We start from the raw sequence: 14,996 nt of genomic DNA on the forward strand, positions 1-14,996 counted from the left end.
GTTGGTCCAGTACTAGGTGGGCCAGAAAAAACCCTAAAATTTATACTTCTGCAGGAATGTAATGAATCAAGCCACTGTTTTAATGTAATTAGAAAATACAATGCATGCTTTCAGATTTGATATGCAGTAAAATAATATAAACACATTCATTATGTACCCACATAACGGGTACGCTTTTTACATGTATGTCTCTGCGCCACTACAAACACAGAAATTTTGTACAATTACTAGCTTGCTTACTCACCAACACTAATCAGAAAAAAACTACTGATAAGTGAGAAAAACAGCAGGTAACAGCCAGTAATAAATAAAATAATTCCCGTGAGCATAAACCCAAACCCAAACAAAATCCCAGTGTGCAATGAAAGATCACACAGGACAGCAAACTGCTTAAAATTAAAGTATATAGTAAGTGGGAAGTGTTGCGGTGGTGGTGGTGGTGGTGGTGGTGGTGGTGGTGGGGGTGGGGGGGGGGGGGCGATGTTTGGCAACTGTGTGCGTTTGGTATAGCTACAGATCTCATGGGATTAGTGGAATGTGTGCTGTGCCTCCAGCAAGGGCCTCATCATCATAGCCATGCATCCTGAAGTAATTTTGTACATGCTTTAGTGTGGATTATGTATTGAAACGTTTCATTTGTGTCTAATCCCAATCACATAAATGGCTTAGAAGTTAAAATTAAAAGAAAAATTCAATTACAACTACAGAACTCACCACACTGTCTTGAAATGACCCATTATCAGTATAAGAACAGGGAGTAAAATTGTTTAATATGTGGTACAAATCAAATTAAAAACTCACCATTTCATGCTTTAAAGAATCTGTTGCAGCATCCTCCTCTCTCTCTTTCATTTCCATCTCTTTCTGATATTCACGTAGCTCCCCGAGTTTATCCTTTTGTTCCTTTACCTTCATTTCCAGCTCTGTTAAACCAGTTTTTCATATTACTATATTACACTAAGATGAATTAACAACACTTTATCCATGGGATAGGCACAATGGGTTGAGGAGGAGGAGGAAGAAGTGAGAGCAGTAAACAGGGAAGGTGTGATGCAAAAGGATTCAGTCAATGCAGGTGTAAAGGAGAAGTAAACAATATCAGTATGGCTGCATTTATTCATATGCGCTGCTGGGTATCACAATTTCTGCACCAGGAAAGATTGAAAATAAAATCTTACAAAAAGGTTTTTGATAGATGACTACCAGTCAATAGATGTATTGGCTACTTAAATTATTTAATGAAGCCACATATTTCAAAACACTTCCTTTCTCAGAAAAGTTCCAGGACTTTTTTTTTTATTTTTTTAATAGAAAATTGCACTTAGCAAGTGATGAGCCCAGCTCCTATCAAAGTAGTTCCCTTGGCTATCTATAGGCTACACAGTTGCCAATGGTTCTGGAGGTCTTGGAAGCAAGCAGGGAGATTTTAAAATGGAATGCTTCTAGGCTCATTTGTCACAGGCCGTTGGATGTTTGTGATATCTTGATGAAGCTTTCCTTTCAGCTGCCTTTTCACTCACAGAAACAAGAAAGAATCAAAAAGTGAGGGATCGAGTGAATATGGCAGATGTAGGATGGCAAAAACAGAATGTCTGGCCAGACACACAGTAACACAAAGCCGTAGGGGGTCTTGCATTGTAACACAGCAAGAACCAGTCCTGAGAATGTAACACATCTGGGTAGTGACACTGAACTGCTTGTCACAAACATTTCAAGACTGATGTAAAGAGTTTGGTTCACTGCTTGACCTGGAGGAATATACTCATGGTGAACTAATCCCTTACTATCAAAGAATGCTATAAACATTGTCTTTGTTCTCGAAGGTTCCTGGTGATCCAAGATCCCTTCATTCAGCACTTTAACGCTTCGCATGAGAGTCATACTGGTAGCACCAACTCTCATCCCGAGCAACAATCTCTGACAAATGTGGGGTCACATCTGTCACAATCCAGCAGTTCAGCAGAAATTCTTCATCTTTCCTCTTTTCGTTCATCTGTTAGTGTGAGAGGGACGAGTTTTGCAGTAAGTTTCCGTTTCCTTAAATCTTTCCATAAAATTTTATGACACACACAATTCAAATTTAGCTCTTCTGATATTGCACGCACAGTTGCATGACAGTCTTCTTGCAGTAACTGCCTTACATGCTATATGTTTGCATCGTAATTTGCTGTACACGAGTGACCAGTTCTGGAATAATCTTGCACTGAATCTCTGCCTTCACAAAAAAAACTTGTGTGCCACTTTAAAACAGCACTCCTTGAAAGTGACTCACCTGCATATGCTTCCTTAATCACTGTTCACGTTTCACTAGGGATTTTTCCGAGCTTAATGCAGAACTTGATATTCCCTCTTTGCTTACAACCAGCATCCATTGTGTCACCATAACTCAAGAACCCAAACAGTGTGTTGCTAAGAACGGCCCTGCCACCTACTGAGTTTGCACAGAAACATGACCAAGGTCATTTTAAGGACACATACATACCAGGTAGCATAAAAGCTACATTTGTACCTTTCTAGTATTGCAAACCCAGAAATAAATTTTAAAAAACCGGTCATGGAAGTTTTCTGACAAAGGAAGTATCAATTTCATCTTCCGGCTACAATGGCAATAAGAACATAAGTACACATAGATATTAAAAGTGTTCTATATTTTCACTTTAATGTTTCTGTATGCTTGGAATATTTTTAACAACTTTGCTTGTTAGTATAAAAAAATGTTTGTATTACTACTGTAATCTGAAGAAGTGAAAACACGATGATTCCTCAAATAATTTAAGTAGTCAAATTCTGTGATGAGTAATGGCCTCTGAAAAACCTTTTCATACTTGAAACACGTCATGTTCTATAAACAGTTATTATCTTTTTATAAAACAGAATTTTTCCTCTTAGGCACACAAAGTATTGTCGAAAGAAAACATAACATTTATAGGAATCCTGGAGATATAGGGGTTTGAAATTTAGTACACAGACCTGCCACCTCTGGCAGCAGCAATGGCTCTACCATAGCTAGGCAACAAGTAGAACTACACATGGATGGCAGATACGGTTACATCATTCCACACTGCTTCAGCTCTATTCCAGAGTTCTTCAAACAAAGGGGCAAATGGTGGAGTTCCAGTTTCTCTATAACTTATGACCAGATGTTTTCAATGGGTAAGATCTGGAGAACATGACAGCACAGACGACATGTGGTCTTGCATTATCTTGTTCAAAGATAATGGAGTACCTGAAGACAGGACACATGCGATGACCTTAAAAAAAAAAATCAGAAATGTAAGGGCTGTTGTGCAACTTATCAGGTATGAAAACCAATCGCACCAGGTGCCACTCCCGCATGACGACGACAAAGGCAATTCAACAAAACCCATCCTCCTCGAAAGTTCCACAAGTGGATATGTCCATATGATTCTGAACACAGAAACACGACTCCCCTGAAAAGACAACACGGTGCCACTTACGTGTCCAGTGCCATCGTTGGGCGATCCACTGTTATCAAGTCCCTCTCTGCTGCAATGTCAGGTAAAGCTGCAACAATGTTTGCCACCGACACGGTCTGTGGAGCTCTAGACATCACTGCTCTGTCCTGCAGAGTGATTGAGTGGGCGTAACCCTTCAAAATGGATTGACTTTGCCTTCTGTTATGTTCTGGCAGGCAAAGTCCATTCTGGTCACTGTCAGTGGCACACTTGGTACTGGCCTCTGATGGTTCTGTGTGCACAATTTTTAATTAAAGGTTTGCTTCAAGTACATACAGTGGGGGAGGGGATAACAAATCGCTTCTGCAGAAGTGATGCTATTACACAAAGCCTCTCCTTCTGCCTTCTTGCATTGCCCCTCAGGCTGGACTACATCCACTGTCTAAAGAACTCTACATTTTAGTCTGGTGCCATTAATAATTTTTCTCTTACGTAGAATGGAAGCTTCCTCTTCAGAATCTTAAAAACGTCTACTTGTAGCATGTTCTGCTCCCACTACTTCACTTCATTTGGATACTTTTCAAAATTACTTATCTTAAATTTTATAGTTCCAGATAGAAAACCTTGTGCAACTTCTCTTTGGATGTTGATGTTTGTGGCATGTGTCAGCAACTTATGTTGCCCACAGTGATGAATCACCTTGTATATAACCACCGATTAACCTAATCTTCTGATTTTTGGTAAGCATTTGTGGTAATACAATTTGGAAAGGCTTTATAAACACCACTGGACACACATTTTCTGGGTGTAAGTGCAGGAAACTAACTGTGCTGATTCATAGTATCATCCTCTATTATGTACACAGTCATTAGCACTTCTGCCTCCCTATACCGACAGTTCATTTCTGACGTGATCTCAACAGATAAAGTTCTATTTGGAAATCTGTTTTTCCTGTACACAGGCTTCACAAAATACCATCTGTTTGGCACACTCATCCTGGTGTATTTCCACCACTGACTTGGGGTGCTGTCTTAGTTTGATATGTCTTTCATGTTCATATACCTGTGTGCTGATAGTTCACCCCATCTCACCTTCATAGACTAATCCACACATGCATCCAAGCTTTGTAAATTCCAGCAGCAGGTAAGTTGTCAACTGCACCTTTTGTTGAGCCAAGAACATCTTATTGTGTTACTGTTTTGTAAAATTGGCACGATACCTGATCGGCGGAGAAATTTGAACATATTCATCCTTTGCTGCCATGGTTTTATCAATTCTCCTCATCCCATAACCACTGGCTCCAATCAAGAGAATCTCAGGTCCATTCTTGGAGACTAGAGAGGTGAAAGAAATAGCAAACTGACCTGCCAACACAGATAGATAGGACAGGTACTGACTTCCAGTGCCTTGGCTGCCAAACAGTAACAGTGTTATGGAACAGGAGCTCACATGAAGCAACACATACAGGCATGCGGGAGACCACACCAGCCACAGGTACACAGAGTACTGTTATGCCTCAGCCAGCACCTGGCAGCAAGCAAATAATGCTAAGTTACAACTATCGCCTGTTTTCCATTTACCGTATCAATCTGTGGCAAGCAATAAAGCAAACACCAACCAAGAACGCCTATTTCCACCAATGAAAATAAATAATGAAAACACCAATAAAGGATGTCCAGCACCCCTCCCCCTCATTGTCAATAGCCTAGCAGTGTTCAATAACAGCCTCTTCCACCAGCATATAAGAACCAAAACTTCTCATTCAGCAGTTAGCAAAAGCACCTTGAGGAAGGCCATCTGCAACAATGGCCAAAACGCCAGAAGTTTTACACACTGACAATGTAGTCAGAATTTTCTGACTGTGACAATGGCCGCAATATCCTACGACTGCATCTTCCCTCCAGCTGAGCACATACGACAGCCTATCTAGCGATACTTTCCTTAAGCTGTGTTGTTTGAGTTACGTTTATTTTTCCATTTTTGCTGTTGCTGCTGTCAAGGAGATTCAGAAGTTCAGTGTGCTGCTCACGGACACTCATCTCTTTCAGTTAAGTACGATTATGAAACAGTGTAAAAAAATTGGAGCCCTTCTCTTGTCCCTGAGTGGCTCCTCTAATTTGTGTGTGTGTGTGTGGGGGGGGGGGGGGCAGAGTGCAGTCCACCCATCAGGTTTGCCCCAAGACCATGGACACTTCTGAGCTGCACAGTTCGCTGCACCATTGCAAGCTCACCAGTCCACTTCAGTGACAATAATTTCATCCAATCCTCGCCGGCAACAATTAACCACACTCCAGAGAAGTGGATGCTCCCTCACCCTTGCTCCCTACTAGCCCGTGTTCATGTACCGAGGACTAAAAATCCACACCTACTCAGGTTGAGGGCTGGTCCGTCAGATGTTCAGAGGTGTGGACTTAGCTAATCTAACACAAACAATCCCACCACCCTTCTGTGTTAGCTGAACAAGCCCTGGCTTAGCCAGGGGCACAGGAAGGCATTCTGGCAAACTTAGATACACACACACACACACACACACACACACACACACACACACACACACACACACACACGTCTGCAGTCTCGGTGAGCTGAAACCCTACTGAGAGCAGCAGCACTAGCGCATGATTGGAGTGGCAACTGGGAGGGGCAAGGAGGAGGCTGGGGTGGGGAGGGATAGTATGGTGGGAGTCTGATGTCATGAGTAGCTAAGAAAAACAATGCCCACCTCTGGAGGACAGGTAGGAATATTGGAGTCTGCTTTCAATAATGGTAAAGGAGCTTCATGTTCAGCCAATAACATGAAACATCAGCCGTAATTGTGGACTTCTTGAGTGCCAACACAGCAACCATGGCCTCCTTTCTACTTGGATGTAGTTGCATTGTTCCTGTGTTTGAGTTTTGGATATGAATGCAATAGGCTGTTCCACACCATATATTATATAACACAGCACCAAAGCTGTAATGAGAAGCATCAGTTGTTACAATTAAAGGTTTTGCTGCATCAAAGACCACAATTTCACATTTTTACGTAACAAATGATGGAGCAGTTCCGATATGACCATGGTATGTGGGACGAACTTACAATAATAATTAAGGTGGCCAAGCACAAATTGTAATTACTTAATGTCCTTGAAGTTACTGGACTGTTTAAATATATTATCGTGTGGATTGTATTCCTGAAGCACTGAGAAGATGATCAAGATACTCCACCTGAGGGACAAAAAATGTTACACTTGTTAAAGGACATCAAGGTTGGCTGCAACTCCTCTAATGACTAGAATTCATACAGATAGTTTGCTATGCCGGGTACACTGGGCATGCACTGTTCCAAGTACCACTGAAAAATAGCTGGAGCATTGACAACACCAAAAGAAAGCCTGTTATAGTGGAATAGTCCAAAAGGAATGTTAACGAGCAGAATGCTACATAATGCTTCGTCCAGAGGGAGTCTAAAGAAAGCATCCTGCTAATAAATCTCGCCTCCTGCAAGTCACGCCATAATGTCATCAACTTTTGGAATTGGATAGGCGTTTGCGGCGGATTGTGCATTGGCTTTTCCACAGTAACACTCCGACTGCTGAAGACTGCATTGAGACTACTTTTCTCTTAGATGCACTGTAGTTCTGACTATAGCTCATCTCAGAGAATGAATGGAACATTTCACACTTTGAAGAAAAGGGAAGTGGCTGTTGGCAGGAGGGTGACATGACTGAATTGCACTTGGAACAAAGTGGCTTAAGTCTGAGCTAGGCTCCGGCAGCTGAATGCTCTTGGTGGAGTCATGTACTTCCGAGTCCAAAGTATTAAAAAGGTTCAAACCAAGGATGTCTGTGGTTCCTTAAATGCATACCAGCAAGATGTTTGGCTTGAAAACAGTGGAATGATCCTGAATGCAAGCCAAAAATTGTCCTTTGATAGTACCGTTGCATAGCTACTATGCATGTGTCCTGAGAATTCCTGTAGTGTAGGTGAGCTCAAAAGGCGATAAGTCTCCCAACTTGTGCACTTGCAAAAGTGTCGTGTAATGCTGCTGATGACCATACAGACTGTTCAAAAGCCCTAATGATGGGGAAGTAAGTCTAACAGGGGATCCTCGTGCTTGAGGTGGTCATTACGAAGTCTTCCATCTGGTGAATGTACAGTAACCATTTCTTTGACACGGGAAGTTGTGTAAGACTGTTTACATTTAGTGCACTAGAACCAATAGTCATGGGATAAACCCTACAATTTGGCTATTCTCTGCCGGTAAGATGGTCCATTCACAAGGGAATCACAATGCCTACTCATCATCACCGATTTCATCCAAATTTATCGTGTGTGTACAGCTCGGCCAGAAATGAAAGAACGGAAGTGGGAGCTCCAGATAGGCAAGCATTTAGGAAAGTAGCATTTTTGGCATGGGTCAGGCAAGGAAGGCACGAGCTATTTATACTAGTGTAGTTCCCAGGCAATGGTTGACGCACTGGGAAGAGACCCGAACTGTTCTGACATAATCACAAGCACCGGAATGAAGACAAAGAACGCAAGACTGGAGAAGGCAGTGAAATGACCAGCCAATTGTGCGCTGATTAGGACCGCGCCGCAACACGAGCGACAATTGCAAGAAGTGAATATAAGTGACGCTGCTGCCAGCCTCAGCCGAGCATTAGTGCTGAGTATTCGGACATTAGTGGACAGCATTAAAACAGCCTGACAGAGTGGTACAATATCAGATTGTAGTGATCCATGTCCATTGCTTGTTTGAACATTGTGTATAGCCAGGAATCTGATTTATGTCGCACGTCACCCATCGCTTGCAACACCTTCGTACATTAAAGTTAAGTATTGTAGATCTGCTTTATAGAAATAAAACTACTAATGCCATTGCTTGAATTGCTGTATAGCATGCCACGAATGCAGCATCCCTTGGACACACTGTATGAGACGAGTGGGCAGGACCCAACAACTGGTGATTAGTCTCATCCCAACCCAGTGCCCGACGGCCACAGAATTTCATTTATATTGTGCTGGCACAGTAATTCTCTGTCCTTACTTTGCAGGAGCACTTCATTTCTTTAACAGTTTCTTGTCAATTTTGCTAATCAGTGTTTTCAGGTGGGCACTGCAAAATATTTCTTTGATCTTGTCACGATTTAGATTGCTTGCCTTGTATATTTTTTGCATTTGTATCTTCCAACAGGCCCACAAATCCTGTCCCGTCCCCTGCTCAGGCTTCGCACTACAAGCATTCAATGCAACACAGCTAATGCGCGTTTCAGTCACAGAAGCAGCAGGAGCAGATCTCAGCACTACTCAACACAGTGCAGCAGCTACTCGCCAATGCTGCACCCCTGACAGAACAAGCACCGCCAACTACAGCTGCTATATCACCTTTTTGACAGTTTAGTGACCAAGAAGAGGAATAGTTCAAGTGGTTGTCACAGTTTGAGGCACATTTACTAGCCCACAATGTTGCAGGTTCTCCGAAACATCTGTATCTCTTATCCATGATAGGAAGTGCAGTGTTCAGATTTGAATCTTTCCTAATGCCACTCCGTGTGAACTTGCTTACGACACTGTGGTAGACTCACTAGCAAACTATTATGAACAACAAGTGAATGTGGTAGCAGCTAGGTATCAATTCTTCAATTGCAAAAAACAGTCCTAACACACTTATTGCAAGTGGGTAACAGATTTATAGGGTATGACAAGGAAATGCAGTCCGCTCCTGGTAGCCGAGTGGTCAGCGTGACGGAATATCATATCTAACAGCCTGGGCTCAATTCCCGGCTGGTTCGGCGATTTTCTCCGTTCTGGGACTAGGTGTTGGGATGTTCACATCATCATCATCATCATCTCATCCCTATAGACATGCAAGTCACCTAAGTGGTGTCAACTCTTAAGACTTGCACCAGACGAACAATCTAACCGACGGCAGGCCCTAGTCACACGGCATTTTCAAATGCGCTTGCAGTGCTTTATAATCTGTTATGTTGCGTGATGTGATCGTGTACAATGTACCTGATGTCAAACTCAGAGAACAAATTTCCAAACATTCGGTGAACGCATTGGAATACAGCATGTAACTATTGCACCATTTCATCCACAGTCAAACAGTGAAGAGGAATGTTTTGTCAGGACCTTTAAGTAGCAGAAGGCCAAACTTTGCTCCACACATACCAGGGATCAAGCATTGCAACTGTTCCTCACCTCACATCATTCACACCAATAAGATGGACAATCGTCAGCAGAACTGCTTCATGGCCACTGCCATCAGACACTGCTGCACCCTCCTCAACATCCGATGCCAAAGGAAAGCCTCAAGTATCGCTTCGCGCTGCATGATGATTTTTACAGGGTTTTTAGTGGCAGCAGACCATAGGCGCGAGGCGAGATTCTCTGTCGACTTGGCACTTGTATGTATCTTCTTTCAGGTCCACATGGCTTGCAGTGCCACCATCAAAATCACCTTCACCTTTGTCATGTACCCGACGATTTTTCAGTCCCTCTTCTCCCAGATTCACGGGTCCAGAGGAGAGTGAGGCCACTGCACCACCACAGGGTATCGTCACGACACCGCGGGATGATCCCATGGAGAAGGAGCCTTCGTCTCCTCTTGTCCTACCGATAGAGCTGGAACCACCCACACCACAGCAGTCTCCGCCTTCTTCATCTGGTTCATGGCAGCAGGAGGTGGATGCGTACCCTTTTGGCCATTTTCCAGGGGTCGTTTCCACCAGAGTGAAAGCCAGATGGCGGGGTACGGCCAGAAGGTCGATGTCCCCTGCAGCCACACCTTCCAGCCTGACGCTGTGCCCACACTCCTGCATCCTACGCCATGGTCGCACTCCCCACATGACTGTCTGTCTGTCGTTTTGGGGGGGGGGGGGAGGATGGGAGGGGGGGGGGGGAAGGGAGGGGGGGGAGAATGTTCTGGTGTAACCACAAGTGCCAGAACGAAGACAAAGAACACAAGACTAGAGAATGTGCTGCAAATACCATCAATCTGAACAAAATCAGTGATGACGAGTAGGCACGGTCCTGTTGTAAACTTGTGGCTGCTAAAAAAGATTGCGGGACATCCCATCATGCACCTATCAGGAATAGAATTAGAGTCTGAAGGATGTTGGGAAAGGTAGTGTTCAATGGTGGTACAATCATTGGCATGAGGGATGTTGGTGTATAGGGTATAGGGAGTGATGAGTAGAAATCCAGGAGATAAAAGGGCGGGGATAGTGGAGAGTCAGTGAAGGAAGTGGTTGGTGTCTTTGACATAGGAGGCTAGATTACGGGCAACTGGTTGGATGTGTTGGTCAACGAGGGCCAAAATTCTTTCAGTGGGGGTACAATAACGAGACACAATGGGTTGTCCAGGATTGTTGGGTTTGTAGAGTTTTCAAAGCACGTAGAAGACGGATGTGTGCAGTGTCATGGGTGTGAAAAGGGAAATGGGGAGAGGGGAGAGGTTCTGGAAAGCACATAACATAGGACACGAGATGGAAGTTTACCTACCTTCCCTCAAGATGGAACCCCTTCCCCTACAGCTGAGGGGGGACATCCCACTGCCACCTCTGGGCACCACCACTCAACCACTATCCTACCCACAGTGTTCCTCCTCATCCACCCTCATAGCACTTAAACCCTGCCTAACTGACCTTTTCAAATCGTCACATCCCCCATAATTGCCTACCAACTCTTTACCAAATTCAGAGCCAAACATTCCCGCAACACTGTTGTTAACCTTTCCACTGAAACTCTCAGCTTTAAAGAAGTTCAGTCCTATCGAAAGGCCTCAAAAATTTTACTCTCCTCCTCCTGCACCCTGCAATTGAAGCACTTCTTTGCTGCCAATCCCTCCAACCAAAAGCACGCAAATTTCAATATTGAACCCTGCCTTTTACAGTCCATGCCACCCTCCAACCGTGATACACTCCCACCCCCCCCCCCCCCCCACCCAACTGTATCACACCTAAACACTGCTGGTCACCTTCCAGGAATTTCTTACCTCCAATGTAGCATCACCATCCTGCCCCAGGTCCCTTCCTCAGACTATCAACCTTTCAGAAGAAGAAAGAATAGCCACACAACCTCAAAACAAATCCTGCCTAATCTCCCTGCCTGCATACAAAGGTTCCATCACTGTTATGAACTGCAGTGACTAGATGACAGATGGCCTCCACCAATTTTATGACTCCTCTATCTATAAACTCTGCCAGAATGATCCCATCCATTAAGTCCAATACAACCACCAATCCCTGCTTAAAGCCTTATGCCCTTCCCAGAACCTCTCCCCTGAATCCATTTCCCTCCTCACCCCTATGATACTCCACACATCCATCTTCTACATGCTTAGAAAAATCCACAAACCCAACAATCCTGGACACCCCATTGTGACTCGCTATTGTGCCCCCACTGAAAGAATTTTTACCCTCGTTGTCCAACACATCCAACCAATTGCCTGTAATCTAGCCTCCTACATCAAAGACACCAACCACTTCCTTCACCGACTCCACTATCCCCACCCTTTTATCTCCTGGATCCCTATTCGTCACTCCCTATACCCTATACAACAACACCCGTCATGCCAATGATTGTACCACCATTGAACACTACCTTTCCCAACATCCTTCAGACTCTAATCCCATTCCTGATATATGTTACCAACTTCATCCTAACCCACAATTACTTCTCCTTTGAAGGGAAGGTATACAAACAAATCCGTGCCACAACCATGGGCACCTACATGTAGTCCTCCAATGTCAACCTATAATGGGCCATCTGAGGAACCTTCCTAGCCTCCCAAAATGCTAAACTCTTAGTCTCGTTCAGGTTCATTGATGATATGATATGGATGTAGGGCCAAGACACCTTACCTTATCATCATTTCTCCTATCCGCTTCAGTGTGCCACCTACCTACCCCCATTTACCTCCTCTCTGATGGCTCCATCTGCATATACACTCCTGGAAATTGAAATAAGAACACCGTGAATTCACTGTCCCAGGAAGGGGAAACTTTATTGACACATTCCTGGGGTCAGATACATCACATGATCACACTGACAGAACCACAGGCACATAGATACAGGCAACAGAGCATGCACAATGTTGGCACTAGTACAGTGTATATCCACCTTTCGCAGCAATGCAGGCTGCTATTCTCCCATGGAGACGATCGTAGAGATGCTGGATGTTGTCCTGTGGAACGGCTTGCCATGCCATTTCCACCTGGCGCCTCAGTTGGACCAGCGTTCGTGCTGGAAGTGCAGACCACGTGAGACGACGCTTCATCCAGTCCCAAACATGCTCAATGAGGGACAGATCCGGAGATCTTGCTGGCCAGGGTAGTTGACTTACACCTTCTAGAGCACGTTGTGTGGCACGGGATACATGCGGACGTGCATTGTCCTGTTGGAACAGCAAGTTCCCTTGCCGGTCTAGGCATGGTAGAACGATGGGTTCGATGACAGTTTGGATGTACCGTGCACTATTCAGTGTACCCTCGACGATCACCAGAGGTGTACGGCCAGTGTAGGAGATCGCTCCCACACCATGATGCCGGGTGTTGGCCCTGTGTGCCGTGCCTCGGTCGTATGCAGTCCTGATTGTGGCGCTCACCTGCACAGCGCCAAACACGCATACGACCATCATTGGCACCAAGGCAGAAGCAACTCTCATCGCTGAAGACGACACGTCTCCATTCATCCCTCCATTCACGCCTGTCGCGACACCACTGGAGGCGGGCTGCACGATGTTGGGGGCGTGAGCGGAAGACGGCCTAACGGTGTGCGGGACCGTAGCCCAGCTTCATGGAGACGGTTGCGAATGGTCCTCGCCGATACCCCAGGAGCAACAGTGTCCCTAATTTGCTGGGAAGTGGCGGTGCGGTCCCCTACGGCACTGCGTAGGGTCCTACGGTCTTGGCGTGCATCCGTGCGTCGCTGCGGTCCGGTCCCAGGTCGACGGGCACGTGCACCTTCCGCCGACCACTGGTGACAACATCGATGTACTGTGGAGACCTCACGCCCCACGTGTTGAGCAATTCGGCGGTACGTCCACTTGGCCTCCCGTTTGCCCACTATACACCCTCGCTCAAAGTTCGTTAACTGCACATACGGTTCACGTCCACGCTGTCGCGGCATGCTACCAGTGTTAAAGACTGCAACGGAGCTCCGTATGCCACGGCAAACTGGCTGACACTGACGGCAGCGGTGCACAAATGCTGCGCAGCTAGCGCCATTCGACGGCCAACACCGCGGTTCCTGGTATGTCCGCTGTGCCGTGCGTGTGATCATTGCTTGTACAGCCCTCTCGCAGTGTCCGGAGCAAGTATGGTGGGTGTGACACACCGGTGTCAATGTGTTCTTTTTTCCATTTCCAGGAGTGTATGTCAACATTAAACCCACCAACCACCAACAGTATCTGAATCTTGACAGATGTCATTGCTTTCACACAAAAATATCCCTCCCATAAAGCCTGGCAACCTGAACATGGAGTGTCTGCAGCGACAAGAACTCCCTTGCTCAGTGTACTGATGGTCTCACCAAGGCCTTCACACAAAGGCACTATCCCCTAGACCTAGTCCACAAACAGATCTCACATGCCATGGTCACCCCCCCCCCCCCCCCAAATCATCATACCATCCCCCAAGAACCACCCCGGAGTTTAACAACTGAACCATACCCTTTGTCAGGGCTTTGATTACCTATCATCATGCCCTGAAATTAGGGACATCCTACTCAAGATACTTCCCTCCCCTCTGAAAGTGGTGTTCCGTCACCCTCCCAAACTCCAAAACATCCTAGTCCATCCCTATGCCACTCTCAATCCCAGCCCCTTACCACAAGGATCATATCTCTGTGGAAGATCCAAGTGCAACACCTGCCCAATCTACCCACCCAGCACTTCCTGCTCCAGTCCTGTCACCGGTTTATCCCACCCCATCTTGGGCCGAACTACTTACAAAAGCAGCCATATAATTTACCAGCTCTGCCGCAAACATTGCACAGCCTTTTATATTGGGATGACTACCAACCAGCTGTCCTCCAAGATGAACAGCCACTGCCAAACTGTGACAGAGGAAAGTAGATCACCCAGTGGCACAACATGCAAGCTGAACATAACATGCTTGATTTCAATGGCTGCTTCACTACCTGAGCAGCTGTTCCTCCCCTCCACCACCACCAGTGTTTCTAAACTGGGCAGTTATCTCCGCCACAACCTATGGTAACATACTGTCCTCACACCCTCCAACCAACAGTTTACAGCCCCTCTGTGCTATCATCTCTTCCCCTTTCTTGTCTCCCACCATCTTTGTTTGCTGCTCTCAGACAAGGCAGAGGCAGAGCATAACCACATATCAGGGAAGCAAATAGGTTGCATCCTTTTAAAACAAACAATCCAACCATTTTCCTAAAGCAATTTAGGGAAACTATGAAAAAACCTAAATCCTTAAAGTTGGACAGCACTCTTCCAGATGCATTCTTTTGAGTGGAGTCCAGAGTCCATAAAATACTGATTGGTGCAGGAACCTGGAACTTCACCCATACACAGCATGTAGGAAACTACTGGAAATAATGGGTCAACACAATGCTGTTCCTTTGCTG

General features: G+C 45.3%; 1 protein-coding gene across 3 annotated transcripts in view; it reads right to left on the reverse strand.

Moving 5' to 3' along the window:
• LOC126293522 (uncharacterized) overlaps positions 1-14,996 on the reverse strand; it is a 66,070-nt gene that overhangs the window by 30,217 nt on the left and 20,857 nt on the right. For all 3 annotated transcript variants that reach the window (XM_049986780.1, XM_049986779.1, XM_049986781.1), the window contains exon 3: positions 802-923. In XM_049986780.1, coding sequence (XP_049842737.1) covers positions 802-923 — 122 coding nt within the window. The remainder of the gene's footprint in view (positions 1-801; positions 924-14,996) is intronic.

The sequence above is a fragment of the Schistocerca gregaria genome, chromosome 10 (genome assembly GCF_023897955.1).
Source record: "Schistocerca gregaria isolate iqSchGreg1 chromosome 10, iqSchGreg1.2, whole genome shotgun sequence".
Taxonomy (NCBI): domain Eukaryota; kingdom Metazoa; phylum Arthropoda; class Insecta; order Orthoptera; family Acrididae; genus Schistocerca; species Schistocerca gregaria.